This window comes from Sturnira hondurensis, unplaced genomic scaffold (assembly GCF_014824575.4).
Source record: "Sturnira hondurensis isolate 20B ecotype Veracruz unplaced genomic scaffold, ASM1482457v3 Scaffold0024400, whole genome shotgun sequence".
Lineage (NCBI taxonomy): Eukaryota > Metazoa > Chordata > Mammalia > Chiroptera > Phyllostomidae > Sturnira > Sturnira hondurensis.
In genome coordinates, this window is record NW_028097031.1 from 4,884,417 (window position 1) to 4,901,939 (window position 17,523).

The following is a 17,523-nucleotide window of genomic DNA, read 5'->3' on the forward strand; positions in this document are numbered from 1 at the left end:
CCCGTCGTAAAGGGCTGACGACTCTGGAGGACCAGCTGCCTCGGTTTAGGAGGATCATTTCCAAGGTCACTGGTGCGGGCACACCAGCACTGCACGGACTTGCTACTGCAGGGACCCACGGCCACGCAGACTGGCTGGTGCACTGACTCATTATTGCACAAACTCATTATTGCATAGACTCACCATTACACAGACTCACCTTTACCCAGACTCACTGTTGCACAGGCCTCACTATTGCCCAGACTCACCATTGCCCAGACTCACCATTGCCCAGACACCTTTACACAGACTCACTGTTGCACAGGCCTCACTATTGCCCAGACTCACCGTTGCCCAGACTCACCTTTACACAGACTCACCGTTGCCCAGACCCACTGCACATCGAGTTATGAGCACAGGCCCCGAGTCAGCCTGGGTCCGCATCCCAGAGGGACAAATCACCAACTGTGTCAGGTTACCTGACCGCCCTAGTTCTCCACCCCCCAGGTGAAAAGTGATTGAGGAACCGCAGGAGATACTCCCCGGGGTGAGCTCTGCAGGTAAAGGGGCGATGACCAAAAAGAGAAGTTCTTTCCTGCAGCTCAGGTACGTGGCGGCTGCTGCTGGACCTTCACTCCCCACGGATGGGGCCACTCTGGGGACCTTTCTACTTGACATCTTAGTACACCTACCTCGTTCATTATTTTCTCAGCCTAATTAAGACGTTTTATTTTAACTGAAGACATCTTAATCGAGCCTTTGCTGCCACCGTCAGCCAGCTTACAACACACACCTGCGCAGACACACTCAGTTCCACCCCACGCCACCTCCAGCCCTTGCCCACGTTCCCTGGCCCGGAACACCCGGGAACTCTCCTGCACCCTCCCAGGTGTCAGTAAAGAAGGTAATAAGATCTCCTTCTCCACTAACCCTCAAGTACCTTCTTGAGAGGTGACAAATCTAATAAAGTGGCCCGATGGGCAAAGCACTCCCCCAAGTTGCCCGGTGCCCCCAGGAGTCCCCCGAATAGCAGTTCTATTCACTACAGCCTCAGATGTGGTTTCCAGCCTTGAAACATCTTGTAAGATGCAGCACGTCAACCGCGACAGCCAGGGAGCCAGCACTGCCTGCCCAGCGGCTGTGCTTTCACGTGGCTGGGCGCACGGCCGAAAAGCAGCGTCTCTGTGCTCTCCGCGAGCGCTGCCGAGGCTCACACGCACTTGTCTGGGTCTCCAGGGTCAGCCGAACCAAAACCAGATCGGCCCTCTCACGGACCATCAGTACAGTAAGCAAGTCCAAACAAAAACGGAACGAACATTTAAAAGGCTCTAAACTCTAAGGTTCTAAACTGCAGCAGCACGGTTCGTTGCAGTTAGCCAAATTCTTCTGCGGTGGTGATGTGGTGTCCCGACAAACTGGCTGTGTTCCTCAACGCCTCTCTGTGTCCAGGGCAAAAACAAACTATAAGGCCCCTCATCTCCATTTAGGCCACAGGGTCTGTCAGGACAGCAACTCCCAGGTCTAGCACATAGTAGGTACTTCATAAGTATCTCAAATGGAATGACCATATGGAATGGAATGTTCTAGAGACTGAGCTATCCGGCAGCCCAGCACAGGGGAAGGAAGCCTGAGACTGCAGGCCCAGCCCGGGAGCAGGGCGGGAGGAAGGCCGGGGAGTCCCCCTCCCCCAGGGGTGAAGGGGGCCGTCAACCATCTCCTCCAATACCGCTCCGCCACTGCGTCTCTCATCCGGAGTCCAGCGACAGGATGTGAGGGTGGCACTGTGCCCCGGCTCTCAGAGGTCTCTCCAGTCTCCGCTGAGCCCTCCAGTCGCCGGTCTTTCCCCGTGTCTCCTCCCACTCCTAGCCCTTGCGTTCGGTCCTCTCTCAGAGTTCCCACCTCTCTGCTGTATGTGCCCTACGGTCCAGCGTGTCGCCGCCGTTTCTCACTGCAGACCAACGTGTTACTGCTCAGAATTAAATTCTCTTTCTCGTCATTCGAACGTCTGAGTCAGACCTCAGTCCAACTCTGTTCACGGCTGTCTCCTGACGGGGTGCTCTTCGTCCCACATTTCTGCGGGTCTCATCATTTGCAAGATGACAGACACTCAGGAAAACAGGCTGGTGTCCGAGCATGTCAACAGCTCTTCTCCCCGAGGGTCCTCTACCGCACGGGGTTTGGTCCGTCTGGCCAGGAGCTGGCCTGGGTTTGCCATCGTTCCGCTCGGACTGTGGTCTCCAGGATGGGGACATCGCAGTGATCCTGCCCCTCCCGTGTGGCAGAGGACCTTCTTCTGGCTGCCCCCTCTGCCAAGAAATAGAGGGCTGGGCCTTTTCTCCCTCCTCCCCCAGCCACAGCATCCTCACGCATGCCGGGGCCAGGGGAGCAGCCGAAGGCTGCTGCTGTGGGCAGAACATGGGGGTAAAGCACCCCCCCCAGGAAGCTCGGGCCTCCCCTGCAGTGTGTCTGCTCTTCGCCTCTGCATCAGAGGGGGGATTCCTGGCATCGACAGCCTTGCCCGCCTCACCCATGCAGCTCCTGGGAGGGCCGTGGGGAGAAGCCTGCAGGCCCGCCTGCCGCTCCAGGGCCACGGGGTTCCCTCGTTGACCCAGTTCATCCTTTAAACGTACCTGCTTCTCACGAGCAGCTTCCAGGTGGCCAGCACCTCCCCCACCTGCTCCGCCCCAGGTCAGCACGCCCTTCTCCCCCAGAGGCACCTGTCTTCCCTCTGGTTTCAGCCTACTTGGCTGCCCTGCAGCTTCAGCTCCGAGATGTTCAAGAAAAGCTATGATTTTATACATTACTCATGTTTTTCTTCGTTGCAAATGTAGAATTACCACTCTCTCCAGCCTTGCACCTCCGGCGCAGAAACCAAAGTCTGCAGCCAGGGCGCCGCACGGGTCATGTCCCTGTGTACTGAAGTAGGGGTAGGGAGGGGGACAACCAGAGAGCATGCGGGGGTTCCTCCAAAAGCTGAGCATATAATCACCACGCGACCCAGAAGCTTGACCCCTACGGGTAGAACCGAAAGGCAAGGACTAGAATGGATACTTGCACGTCAGTACGCCTTGCGGCGTGCCCGCAGCGGCCGGCGGGAGACCACCCAACCGTCCACCAGCAGAGGATGGCTGAACGAGAGGTGGCGGACGCCCGCCGTGCAGTGCCGGTCAGCCACCAGAAGGCACCAAGTTCAGGTACTCGCTACGCTTGAACGAACTTGACGATACTGTACGAAGGGAAATGAACCAGACACAGGGACAATGCTGTATGATTTCGTTTATGTGAAATAGCTGGGACGGGCAGACCTGTAGACACAGGACGTGGACGCGAGGTTGCTGGGGCTGCAGGAAGGCAGAACGGGGGCCAGCCACAGCTGCGGGGTGGCCGAGTGTCTGTTTCAGGTGACGGAGCGTCCTGACGCCCGCAGTGGTGGTGGGCGCCCCACCCCACGACTGTAATTAATGCCACCGAATTAGACACCAAAATGGTAAAAGTGGCAAATTGTATGCGACACACATTTTAGCACAATTTTTTAAAATCGATGCCCGTAATATATTAAAAACCAGGGAACTGTATCTTTAAAATGGCGAGCCGAATGGCTCATGTAAAGCACATCTCACTGATTTGGTTAAGAAAGAAGAGATGAAATGAGGGGCGGTCCCCATGGCCACCACATGCACAGCACCGGGGCAGCTGGGACCTGTCTTGTAGCAACAGGAGACCCCCAGCTGCAGGCTGGGGGGCAGGGCCGAGAACGTGCTGGCTGCTTCACTACCTGGAAAGCCCACCACAGAGAAACCTCTGGCCCCAGACCACATCTATGCGACCAAATTACAACCGGAAACATTTGGTGGGAAACTGACAAACGTCTCTTCTTGTGACAAAACTGAAAGTTCAGAAAGTCAGAGAGTTACAAAGTCAGGAGTTTACCTGGAGGGGGGTCCCTGCCGCCCACCCTCCTTCAGGGAAAATCCATTTCCACTCGGCCTTCCCCGTGGGAGGCAGGGACGGGGCTGTGGGAGAAACGAGGGGCCCCTGCCTGTCCCCCTCAGCCCACCCCTCTTCCTGGGCCCGCCTGCCACTCATTATCGCTGAGCAAACTCCCCATCCCCCCACACACACCAGCCCCACAGTTCCAGTCCCCTCAGCTTTATTTGGCTTTCATCCCATAACTTATATTCATTATGAAGATGCTACACCTATCCTTAAGTAAAGGAAGAATCATGACCCAGGGGTAACACTCGTTAACATTGGGTATGAAATGCGTTCTAGCTTTGACTTTGTATTTACACATGTACTTGGGTGGGTGTCACTTGCTGAAACAACGAGAACACTGCATCACCTGTTTCTCTATCGAGCCGCTGTCTCAGGAGAGCAGAGCCCAGGGCACAGGCTCAGGCGCTGCTGTTTTAACTGGCCAGTCTCCCCAGGAAGCAGGGGGGAAGAGAGGGGGACGGGGAAAGACTGCTGTGTTTCTGCGGGGGGGGGGGTGTCCAGCCAGGGAGTGCTCCAAGCTTAGAGGGTGAGGGAGTGGCTTCCCCACCCCCCGAGCCTCCCCGGAGAGCACAGCCCTGCAGACCCCCGGACTCGAGCCCAGTGAGGCCCACGCCAGACCCCGGCCTCCAGAGTGGCGAAGCAGTCTGGAGTCACTAGGTTTTTGGTAGTTTGTTTCAGCAGCAATGGGAAATGGCCTAACTCTGCCCATCTAACTCTTTATTTGGGGGCACTTAGGTTGTTTTCAGCTTTTTCTCATGATGAACAATAATGCAAGGGAACTCGTTACAGCTAAGTTCTTGCGCATATCCATCATTTTTTTTAAATCATAGACCCAACTTGTTGAGTCAAAGGTCATGCAGAGTGCACGAGCCACCAGGTTTCTGGTCACCCAGGAAGCTGGCCGCGTCCAGGTGCCATCAGCACGTGGGAATTCCCAACGACGGAGGGCACGCCGTTCGTTTTTCCAACTTCCAGCAGGTCGACAGGCGGTCACGGGCCCGCACGTTTGCGCTGGCGTTCGTCCTGTTGACGAGGACGGGCGTTCTTATTGCTGATAACTCGTGCTGGGTGCCTGCTGAGGAGCCTCGGCAGCGAAGGCATCAAACATCTACCCCTTCCCTCCAGAACAAGTTCGAAGATGATACTTCAAAGCAATTTCCCTTATAGACATGAATTCTCAGCTTTTTCACATACACTCATATTTAAAAGTGAAACAGTGGGGGGGGGGTGTTCCACCCACAGGGCCCCCCCAGCCACCACAGATGAGGGTAAGTCTACCAAGGCATGATCTGCTTGGGGAGGAAAGGTGCCCAATCTCTCAAAGGAGAAGGGCCAAGAGCCCGTTCCTCAGTGGGCTTTTACTGGGTTCAGTTTGCACAGGAACACAGGTAAAGCTCATCAATCATTGTCAGGCAGGAAAGATCAAACAATAGATAGCTACAAAGAACTCTGAGGGCCTATTCTGAGTCAGGGTCAGACAGCTAAAGGGCCATAAAACTTTGAGGAACAAACTCACTTCTTGCTTGGACCCTAATCGTTTAATTGAGAGCATTCTAAACAAAGCAGGTTTCACTGGATTCTACACATTCTTTCTGATTGCCCTAGGGGACCCGCTCTTTCCAGCACAGGGCGGCACCCACCTCCAGCATTGTTTCAGGCTTAAGTCAGGTAGGAGAAGTAAGGCAGCCAAGAGATTAAGAGACAGAATGAGGACTCAGGCTATGTCATAGCCGAGGGGCGGGGGTCCATCACCCCCTTTTGCTATAGCCCCTGAAGTCCTTCCTTGGGGCCCCCATGATCATGCCTGTCTTAGGTCGTTCCCTCCTTGAGGAATGTTACCCGTCATTGGCTAACAGATCAAGTCCTGGGGGCCAGTTACGGATGAAGTAAAAGGAGCAGAGGCAGCACTCCTGACGGGGAGATAAGCTTTGTCTCCTTGGTGGCTTATGGTCCCAAAGTCGCTCACTCAGCCTTGGCCATGGGGGTGGGTGGGGGGTTACAGCTCCTGAAACCAGGCAGGGCGGTTCCCAACAAAACAGCTGTCCAAAGGAGAGCAACGTCCTCCTGAGTGTTCTTAATTTGTCACAGTCTCCATGGCTTCACCTTTACCCTTGGAGGTAGGAGTGGTCTAACCCACAGGAAATGACCTCACCTGAGAAACCAGCGACCACGCCATCGCCGAAATTGTTTTCCAGTAATGAAACACCAGCCCCTCCGAGGCCCAGCAGAGAAGAAACCACCGGTATCCTTTGTGCTTCACTGTGTATCACTGTCAGCGCCTGGAACTGAGTGGTCCCCACACGTAGGTGACAGGCGTCATGCAAGCCCCCCGTCGCATGCCCGCTCCTGGCCACCGGCTGCCTTCTCCTCACTCCTGGAGGTGAGCCGTGTTTCCGCACGCATCTTTGCTTTGCTCGTGGGACAATGGGGTGCCATGTTCGCTTAACATTGTGCATGCAAGAAAAAGAAATCACAACTTAATTTCCAATAGGCTTTTTTTGTTCTCCTTTTTTAAGTGTTTTATTGTTGTTCTGTTACAGTTGTCCCAGTTTTTCCCCCTGTGCCCTCTTCTGCCCAGCGCACCCCACCCCCCACTCCACAGGCAGTCCCCACCCTGCTGTCCGTGTCTGTGGGTCCTTTGCACAGGTTCTTTGTCTCTCCCTCCCCCTCCTTTCCACCATTTACCTGCCCCCCCCCTCGGGTCACTGCCACTCTGTTCCATGTTTCCATGCCTGTGGTTCTGTTTTGTTGGTTGGTTTATTTTGTCCATTAGAGTCCTCTTAGAGAGGAGGTCATATTGCGTTTGTCTTTCACGAACTGGCTTATTTCGCTCAGCATAATGCTTTCCAGTTCCATCCATGCTGTTACAAGAGGCAGGAGCTCCTTCTTTCTTTCTGATGAGCAGTATTCCTCTGTGTAAATGTACCAGGTTTTTGATCCACTCATTTACCGATGGGCACTTAGGCTGTTTCCAGCACTTGGCTATTGTGAATAGCGCTGCTATGAACATTGGGGTGCACAGGTTCTTATGGGTTGTTGTTTCAGGGTTCTTAGGGAATAGTTCCAGCAATGGAATCGCTGGGTCAAAAGGCAGTTCCATGGGAGCTGCACCAGTCTGCATTCCCATCCACAGTGCCCTAGGGTTCCCTTTTCTCCACATTCCCAGCACTGTTGTTTGTTGACTTATTAATGATGGCCATTCTGCCCAGTCTGAAGTGGTATCTCATTGTGGTTTTAATTTGCATCTCTCTGATAGTTAGTGACATTGAACACCTTTTCATATGTATGTCCTCTTTGGAGAAGTGTCTGTTCAGGTCCTTTGCCCATGTTTTAATTGGATTGTTTGTCTTCTTGGTGTTGAGTTGGATGAGGTCTTCCTATGTTTTGGAGACAGGAATAAACTTAAACAGGAGGTAAAAGACCTGTACTTAGAAACTGGAGAACACTCAAGAAAGAAGTTAAGGGAGATAAAAATAGAAGGAAACATATACAGTGTTCATAGACTGAAAGAGTCGACATCATTAAAATGTGTATACCACCCAAAGCAATCTATAGATTCAATACTATTCCTATTAAATACCGATGGCATATTTCACTGATCTAGAACAAATATTTCAAAAATGTGTATGGAACCAAAAAAGACCCCAAATAGCTTCCACAATCTTGGGAAAGAAGAGCAAAGTAGGAGGGGTCGTGAGACCTGGCATCACACTGCGTGACAGTCCAGTGTGGTCAAACCAGCCGGGCGCCGGCAGAAAGACACAGGCATCAATGGGTCAGAACAGAGGCCCAGAAACAAACCCAAGTCTCTGTGGTTGGTCAGTATTTGACGGAGGGGCACAGTGTACAATGGGGTAAAAACAGTGTCTTCAATACACGGCGTTGGGAGAACTGGACTGGTACATGCAGAAACTGAAGCTGTACCACCAACTTACATGGTATACCGGAAAAAAACTCAAAACAGATAAAAGATTTAAACATAAGTCATGACAACGTAAAAGTCCTGCAGGGGTGTCCAACACGAGGCCCACCAGCCACGTGTTGTCCAGGGTGGCTATGAGTGTGGCCCAACATAATTGTACATTTACTTAAAACCTTTTTTACTCATCAGTTTTTGTGAGTGTTTATGTATTTAGTGCGTGGCCCAAGACAGCTCTTCTTCCAGGGTGGCCCAGAGACACCACAAGGTTGGACGGCCCTGAGGAGGACACAGGCAGTAGAATTTCAGATATCCCGCAGGGCAATATTTTTGCCACCGTATCTCCGAGGGCAAGGGACTAAAGGAAAAATAAGCAGATGGGGCCACATCAAACTGAAAAGCTTCCGCACAGCTGAAGACCCACCATCAGAATGAAGAGGGAGCTGACAACATGGGAGAACACATTTGCTCGTTTCCCACAGATTTCAATATTACCTTTTGTCTCGGCTGAAATAGGCCTGTTGACTTATTAAGATGAAGACATGCCCTCTGTGCCCACAGCAGAAAACACGGAAGCATCGCGACCGAAGCTGGTGGCTCTCGTGAACTCAGGGCGGGTCTACAAGGCAAAACCTCTCGTTGAAAAAAGTGATGAAGCCATTAAGGGGGGGGGGGGTCGGTGAGCTGTTCACCTCCCAGCCACAGACACACTGAACAGTCGTAGCCCTCAGACAAACCTTTACACTCTCGGCTTCAGAACGTGTCTGTGGACATCTGTTTCCACTGGTCGGGGTCTGTGAGGAGCCGACGGCATCAGTGTGGGACCATCCAGGGAATACAGACGTCAGCAGGCTGTACAGCTCCCAACTGAGCATAGCAGTCGGCTAAGTGCTTTATGCACCATCACTCACTTAATCTTCCGCAGTGTCAACGTTATCAGCCCATTCTCCACGTGGGGAAACCAAGGCACAGGCAAAGTCATCAGCTAGAAAGTAGCAGGGCTCGGGTTTGAACCCAGAGCCTGTGCCCTTCACCACACACCATGACATCATACAGCTCAACCCACAGGGCTGGACTTCTCCAAGCGGGCTCCTGAGCTCCTCATGGCCAAGGACAGACATCAGACGTCTGGGACCCTCCCAAACGACATGCAAGTATTTACATGCACATGTGTGTCTACACTGGTGTGTTTGAGACACCGATGTCTCGGAGATAAAAGAGGCGAAGCGACACTTCTTTAGGAAAACAGTGATTCGCATTGGAAAGAGTAGGGGTCTTAGATGACGCGGAACTGGGTGAGAGCACGGCTTTGTCCCTTATTAGTGGTGCGGACTTGGGTGAGCCCGTCATCCCCTGTAATCACCAGGTTTCTGTCTGTGCGTGGGAATCAGAAGGTCCCGACTCCCTCCCCCCACACCGAGGTAGGTGGCAGAGCTGGGGTCTGGAATGAGCCAGTGGCTGGCAATTCCTAGATGCTTTCACGGTCCTTGTTACTGCAGTTGTTTTCTTTGATTTTAACATAACTTACTAAACTACCAGTTCCAGCTGACATCACACCATGGCACGTGGTGAGACGGTTAAGGCCAATGAGACGGGGTCCAGCCTGAGCCGGAGGCGGCCCAGCCCACCCTTGGGGGTGAGCAGACTGGGAGCTGGGTCAGGGCCACGGGACTGTTCCCACTCCGCTCCCACGGGTGACGCTGGGCAGGTCTCCAGGTGGTTGTGAGCCTTCAGCAAAGAGACTCGGCTGTCTGAGGCTCCCCCCCTCCCCGAGGCTGGAAGAAGGTAGCTACTGGGTTGCAGGTGCTGTGGATTCTCAGGGAAGAGAAGTGAGTGTTGCTTAAATTCCGGACAGTTACCCAGAGAATCTGCAACATTACCATGGAAAGTTAGAGAAGCTAGAAAAGCTCTTAACCTTGAACAACCGAAAGAATAATAGCAAGTCACATTGGGGGCCTTTTTAAAAAATCACTCGGCTAACAGTTCTCTTTTAAGGACCAGCTCCGAAGTGTCAAGTCTGACGCCAAAGGCATTGAAACGTGATGCCCTGAAGTTCATTTCAACACTTCTCTCTGGGCCACCTCCCTCCGTGCAGCCCCACCTACCAAACCTGGGTTTCTTTCCGTCTCCTTTGGAAATAAGCAAATACACGGAATGCCTGCTCCATGCACACCCCCAAGCCCCCCCACCAAGAGCTCGTTCTCAGGCCTCTGAATCCCTCCGGCTCCTCGGTTCCCCCCTCTTGGGGTGCTTGGCTCACGTCCAGCCCTGTGATCGCGGGCGTGTGTGTCCACAGCTCGCTCGCTCCCTCTGTCTACGCCGAGTGCTTTGAGGGTAGCAGCTGTGTTTTGTTCATCTCTGGGCGGGTCTGCCAGCCCTCACTCGAAAATAACTGCACAGAGACTTCACAGGAAAAACACGAAAGAATGTGCCGGTTGCTCAGGCCCAGCCGAGGTGCCGGGCTGGACTTGGAGGCCCGGGCCAAAGTCCACTTCCTGAGTTTGCTATTCGCCTTTCCCTACTGGGGGCGCTACTCACCATTGATCGTTTAGCGCAACGTATGTTTTATAGCCCCGCCCCTCTTACTTAGCCCATCTGCCTCGCCTCCTTGCTGCATCATTAATACCAAGTGAGAGGAAAAGATAAAAATACACTGAAATCATCAAAACCCTGCAGCCTCGGTGCATGTGAGCAAACGTGAGCCGGGCTGGCGTGGGCTCCCAGAGCAAGGCGGTGGGTTGCGTGTCTCCGCAGAGCACGCAGGCCCTCGTGGGAAAGTCCTCAGTCCTCCAGCCGCACCGAGCCCCCGATGCCCAGGAGTGCCTCACACCCGCCCTCGGTGGGTCAGGGCACAGAGGGTGTGGCCCAGGCAGGACCGTGCGGCGACCACAGGCCCCTCGCAGCCGGACCCTGGAAACGTGCTGCAGAGTCAACAGCAGGGAGAAAGGACTCGTGTCCCATGAGCCTCCAGGCCCAGTCGCAGCCCTGGCTGTGCTCCACTGCCCCCCAGGGGCCCTCTTCAGGTGCCGAGACCAAAGGTGCCTTTACCTACACAGGTGTGCATTTCACTAATGAGGACCTTCCGACTCGGACAGTCCAAGTGAGCTTTCAGCGCTCAGGCCTCTGAGTCAGGGCGGGGGCGGGGGGAGTCTTCACGCAAACCAAGGAGCAGAAAGGTTCCGTTTGGGGACCAGAGCCTAGTCCGAGTGCCCTGCCAAGACCGCAGGCCCAGCCCCGCCCCCTCCAGCCTCCTGCTTTTACTCCCCTATCCCGGCTGTGCGCACCCCTCAGAAATGCCTCTGCCGGTAGCCGCACCACAGGGGCATCACTTTGGACCAAGAGTCGCTCCCCACCAGGTCCACCCCGAACTGCCGTGGCGGCAGGTGCCTCGCAGCCACCTGGGAGCAGATCTACGGGCAGGTTCCCAGGTTCCCCTCTGGGTTCCGAACCTGACTACATGTGAGGACTCAGAGCCACTATTATAACACTGAAGTCAGAGAACCAACACGCAAAGAAAGAAGCATTTCTACCCAGTTATCATTTTTGCCCTAACAATTTCAAAAAAGGAAAGAGAAATCAATTTAGACATTCAAAAAATAATAAAGGCCTGACTTAAGTGGAATGTTTGCTTATACCAAAGCGTCCCCCCAGACTGAGTCCTGAGCTCACCTCGAGAAAACGGCAGCAACTGCGTGGGCCACGGGGACGGCTTAGAGACACAGTGCCACCCAGGAGGCCGAGGCCACTTCCCGCAGAACTGCGTGGTCTCCCCTCCCCACCCAAGCAGCGCCTGGGGCTCGGAAGGCACCTGCTCCTCCCGCCCGACTGGCTCGGAGCAGCACAGCTGGGCAAGGGAGCCTTCCCTCGGGGTCGTTTTTCGGTTTTCCCACAACCCTCTGTGAGCACCATAGGAGGGAAGGAAGTGAGGCCTCGCTCCAGGGGCCACATGGCTCTCATCAAGGGGTCGAAACTCTGTGCAGGAGCTCTGACCAGAGAGAACTGGGTGCCGACGGCTGTACGTAGCCCCAGGGTCCCCTCACTCCCAAGGAAAGGGGGGGTGGGGGGTGGAGCCCGGCCCTGACGTTTCAAGCCAGGGTGGGGGCATGGAGGAGGCCTCGGACAAGTGCACCTAGTGTTCTGGTCCACACGCATGTACCCACTAACGAAGGCCTGGTCCAGCAGCACACAGTTGAAATGCGTGACACCTTTCTCAAATTCTTTTAAAGTATATTTTCACCACAACTAACACAATTATTAACATTTTGAAAAGGTGAAAAGGAGCGCTCACCATCTTACCCAGCCCCACACAATCACTGTCCATCCTTCGCTGTACATCACTGCAGGCTTTTTCGTAAGCAAACTTCACGCAGTCTAGCAAACCGCGTCCCCGTAGCGTAGAATTAACATCAGATGCTACAGAGTAGACTGAACCATCAGAAATTACTGATGTTGACTGTTTGACTTTTAAAAATAGCATTTTTCTGTGGTTCAAGCTAATGCTTTTCCTGACTGTGGTTGGAAAGTCAGGTGACGTTCAGCGTGTGGACGCACCGCAGTTTTCGGAACCGGCCACGCTGCTGCTGACCAGAGCCTGCTGCACCCCGTTCCGTCGGCATGAACTGCGTGGAAAAAGGGGGGGCTTCGAAACTGGCTTCTCACAGAGAAGACCCACAGAGAATCGCAGCATCTTATTGTGTAAAATAAGGATTTCCCGAGCGGGAACTGTAGCCTGAGGCACACTCGACACAAAGCGAGCCATCGGCCCAGGTTAATTAAGCCGCCCTCTCAGGGCAGAGTCAGACGGGCGGTGCCACATCGGCCGTCTGCACGGCGCTCGGCCCAGCCCAGCCTGCCTGGCTGGCTTGCTCCTAGTCGTGGGTCTGTGCCTGGGCGCCTGCGTCCGTTAGTGCAGATTCCGCTTTATTTCCCTATAAAGTCAAGGTGCATTTCTTCCTGTCACAAGTTGGACTCTAGGGAACCCAACTTCATCTCTGAAGACAAAACAAAGTTCTCGGTTTCCCAGAACCGAAGGAAAGCAAACCTGCGGCTGCTCCTCGAGTCCTTGGACCCTGGCCCCACATCAGGTACGGAGGCCGAGAACGGAGGCCAGCAGGGAAGCCGGCCCTCCAGGCCTCCGCTGTCCAGCACTCTGGCCCTGGCCGAAGGCCCGGGATTCCCTCCTGCGGCCTCCGCCTTAAAAGGATGTGGTGAAGGTGACCCACCCGTGACGGCCCGCATCTTGGGAGCCGTGGGTAGAAGCCATTAAAACACCAGAAGAAAAAAGCCCCATGAACCCTCTGCCTCGCTGCGCTTGTATGCAAATTAAACAGCCATGGGAAAGAACACGTGTGAACACATTCAGTTCATGCTCAAGCTCAAGTTCGTTCACTCTCTCGTGTAAATGGTTTCCTGTCCTTGTGTTTTTCAGGAAGGGCAAACCTCAGGTTATCCTCGGGGCCCACTCTATAACCCATAAAGAGAAATATGTCCAAATATTCCCCACTAAGAAGGCGATTTCCTCTCCGTGCCTTGATCCAGTGACATTTGAAGGGGATCTTCAGCAACTTCAGGTGCATATGCTTTTTTCCCCAAATAACTCTTGAAATAGCAAAATTTTGAAATTTGGTTTGTCTAACCTGAGAATGATTTTTACGCCTTTGGCCTCGAGCCAAGGGGGGGCTAACGCCAGGGTGTGGTGTGAGGCACGCAGCCGGAACCTGGTACCGCTGCTGCAGGCATCTCCTCAAGTGGCGACACTGCGGGGCGCTCCTTCGGCCAGCCACCGTGCAGGTCGCTGGAGTTTGAGTTTGCTCAGCAAGAGAGACTGGGGGTGGGGGGTGCTGGGCACACAGCAGCTGGCGAGGGGGTGGGTGCACTGCACAAGGGGGCACAGTTCGATGTCTGGAAGGGGGGTGCTGAATGGGACTCGGTGCGCCAGTGCACATGGCCACGTAGCCTGTGCTCTCAGAAGGTCCTTCTGCAGCTCACACTGTCTGGTGAGGAGGGAAGAAAGAATTAGAATTGCCTCCCCCGAGACTTAATCTGGCCTGGTCACAGCCCCCCCCCCACCCCCGGCCATGCATTACCTGAGCGAGGTGGGCAGCAAGCCAGGAAGAGGGCCGTTGGGGGGGCGGGGGGACCAATGTGCACCTGCGTGGAGCCAGTCTGCAGACCCGTCACTTCACACGCCTGAGGCCACCTGCGCAGAATGGCCAGGCTCGCCCCGCAGCTTTAGCCGCAGACCTGCCAGGAACCTCCAGGCGGTTCCATCCCTGGAGGGTCAGCTGTACCAAGTCCCCAGGGATGAGCTCAGCCAAACCAGATGAAAGGTGCACTGGGCTTTTCACGCATCAGTGATGGACGGTCAGGCAGGCTGAATCCTGCGCCTGGCCTGTCCCTCGTGTAAAAACATGCTCACGGGCAACTCACATGCTCCCCTTGGAGCCACGTTCTGGTGTCCGGGCCCTTTGTCCTGGCCTGAAGCTGCCTCTCTTTTAGCTGGAAGGCAAAGCAACTAAAACCAAAGCTGTGAAAATACTCCCACTGCCCAAGACAGGGAAAGACATCGAACCCCCCACCACGTGCCATGTGGCGGGGTGGGACACACCCGAAGAAACTCCTGTGAAGGGCGAGCCACCTGAGGGAGGCCAACGTCACCGTGATCGACCGAAGAGTGTGCGACGACGCGGCGCACTATGACTTTCCCCCGGTCGTGGATCGCGGCATGATTTGTGCCAGTGGGAGAAGAGGCGAGGGTGACTCGTGTGAGGTGAGTACGTNAAGCTGTGAAAATACTCCCACTGCCCAAGACAGGGAAAGACATCGAACCCCCCACCACGTGCCATGTGGCGGGATGGGACACACCCGAAGAAACTCCTGCGAAGGGCGAGCCACCTGAGGGAGGCCAACGTCACCGAAGAGTGTGCGACGACGCGGCCACTATGACTTTCCCCCGGTCGTGGATCTCGGCATGATTTGTGCCGGCGGGAGAAGAGGCGAGGGTGACTCGTGTGAGGTGAGTACGTTACAAACGCCAACCTTTCCGCCTCTAGGAAACGAGGCGAACTAGAGACATGAGGACAGGGGACATCCCCTCCTTCCTGGCGGTCATCTCCAGGTCACCGTTTCACCTCCCCCCTGGATGCTGCCCAGACTTCTCAGAAACGATCGTGACGGCTGGCGGGACTGCACCTGCTTCTGTCCTGCATTCCCCTTAGGCCCCCGAACTAGGCCCCCGCGCTAGGCCCCCAAGCTAGGCCCCGTGTTGGCCCACTCTGTTGGACGGGTGAGGACACGAAGGCATAGAAAGTTAGTTAACTCCCCGAGTTGAAGGGCTGTCAGTGGGGTGACCCTGGATGCGGAGCGAGGCCACCCGACTCCCTGTCGGCCTCTCCAAGTGCCGAGAACAGGTGCAACCAGGATTGGACCAGGCCCAGACCCCCGATGTGTAAGTGGTTGGTGAGGTCAGAGAGAAAATGAGGGGAGCTGATGAATCTCGGAAAACTACCCCTAGAAGTTGCCTGAGATACCACAAGTGTGGTGTGGTCCGGTGCCCCCCATCAGAGCGAGGAATAACTAAAGTCCCATCCCAGGCTTTCTAGTGGCCCTGACATTCGGTTTTGTCCCCTAACGTCCACTGACCGAGAACAGAGAGGAGACGGGTCGGCTGAGAGAGGCAGCCATTCCCCGTGCTGTGGGCTTCCTCCGCCGGTCTGCGCCTGCCCCGCTGTTGAGGGTGAGCCGGCAGCTCTCCTCCAGGGTGGTCTTTCTCAGAGGAAACGGTGGGAAAAGACCGACAAATCTGGGCGAATCAGTGCTGAGGGCAGACAATTAACCAAAGAGGTGTGAGAGTGGCCTTTAAATGCAGAGAGAGAATGTGTGTGTGAATGAATGAATGAATGGATGAATGAATGAATAGATGAGTAAGTGCTTTCCCCTGGGAGGGCACCCACATTTACAATGTGACTTTCTGTTGCAGGGTGACTCCGGAAGTCCTCTGCTCTGTGAGGGCGTTTTCAGGGGTGTCACTTCCTTCGGGAAGTGTGGCGACTCTCGGAAGCCTGGCATCTACATTCTTCTGACCAAAAAGTACCCGAACTTGATACAGAAGACCATCGCAGNCTCAGAAACGATCGTGACGGCTGGCGGGACTGCACCTGCTTCTGTCCTGCATTCCCCTTAGGCCCCCGAACTAGGCCCCCGCGCTAGGCCCCCAAGCTAGGCCCCGTGTTGGCCCACTCTGTTGGACGGGTGAGGACACGAAGGCATAGAAAGTTAGTTAACTCCCCGAGTTGAAGGGCTGTCAGTGGGGTGACTCTGGATGCGGAGCGAGGCCACCCGACTCCCTGTCGGCCTCTCCAAGTGCCGAGAACAGGCTCAACCAGGATTGGACCAGGCCTGGACCCCCGATGTGTGAGTGGTTGGCGAGGTCAGAGAGAAAATGAGGGGAGCTGATGAATCTCGGAAAACTACCCCTAGAAGTTGCCTGAGATACCACAAGTGTGGTGTGGTCCGGTGCCCCCCATCAGAGCAAGGAGAAACTGAGGTCCCATCCCAGGCTTTCTAGTGGCCCTGACATTCGGTTTTGTCCCCTAACGTCCACTGACCGAGAATAGAGAGGAGACGGGTCGGCTGAGAGAGGCAGCCATTCCCCGTGCTATGGGCTTCCTCCACCGGTCTGCGTCTGCCCCGCTGTTGAGGGTGAGCCTGCAGCTCTCCTCCAGGGTGGTCTTTCTCAAAGGAAGATGGTGGGAAAAGACCGACAAATCTGGGCGAATCAGTGCTGAGGGCAGACAATTAACCAAAGAGGTGTGAGAGTGGCCTTTAAATGCAGAGAGAGAGAGAATGTGTGTGTGAATGAATGAATGAATGGATGAATGAATGAATAGATGAGTAAGGGAAAGCAGGCATCTACATTCTTCTGACCGAAAAGTACCCGAACTGGATACAGAAGACCATCACGGGAGCCATCTGACCTCCCTGCTTTGAAGCAGGGAGCTGAGGTGGCCCCCGATGATGTCGAGCGAAGCGGTTTCACCTGGACCCGTCTGAAGCCCCTCGCTGCTCTTTGGGCCCAGGCGGGGTGGGGGGCGGGGGGCGGGGGTGGTGAAGGACCGCCCATCTGAAACATCGGAGAAATGGCTTCCTGCATTTCAGGCCTCGCCATAGGCTGATAATGACTCTAGAGTCATCTGTGACTCTAGCTCCTGCCAGGTGTGTCCCCGGGGAAGAAGTTCCCCAGTTCCTGACCCTTTGCTCAATTCAGAACTGTCCCTTTTGTGTTTATCTTTAAAAAGGAAGCACATTGAGGAGAAGTTCAAATGTTCTTTATTTTTCAAATGAAGTTTTAAAACACCCGTGGCCTTTGACGCCTACAGCCTGGTATTCTACTCAGTGGGGGAATAAGGAGAGGAGTGAAGGGCAGTGTCGCTTCTTACTGTGTACGTTCAGAAGTTTGCGTCTTTACAAAATGTTAGATTGGGGAGGCGGTGAGAAAGCCCCGGAGCGTGTTGTAGCCACCGGGGAATTTCAGACTTTGAGGACAGAGGCCATTCAGAGTGTTGCCTCACCTGTGAATCACCCACAGACCGACGTTTCCTGTCCAGCCAGGACCGAGGTGCGAATTGTGC

General features: G+C 54.7%; 1 protein-coding gene across 1 annotated transcript; it reads left to right on the top strand.

Annotated features, from left to right (window-relative positions):
* The first annotated feature begins 550 nt into the window (after positions 1-550).
* Positions 551-16,868, top strand: GZMA (granzyme A). The gene is given in 6 exon segments (XM_037038535.1): positions 551-585; positions 13,323-13,464; positions 14,393-14,520; positions 14,522-14,663; positions 15,873-15,957; positions 16,801-16,868. Coding segments are annotated over 6 exon segments (600 nt in total).
* Positions 16,869-17,523: the final 655 nt, after the last annotated feature.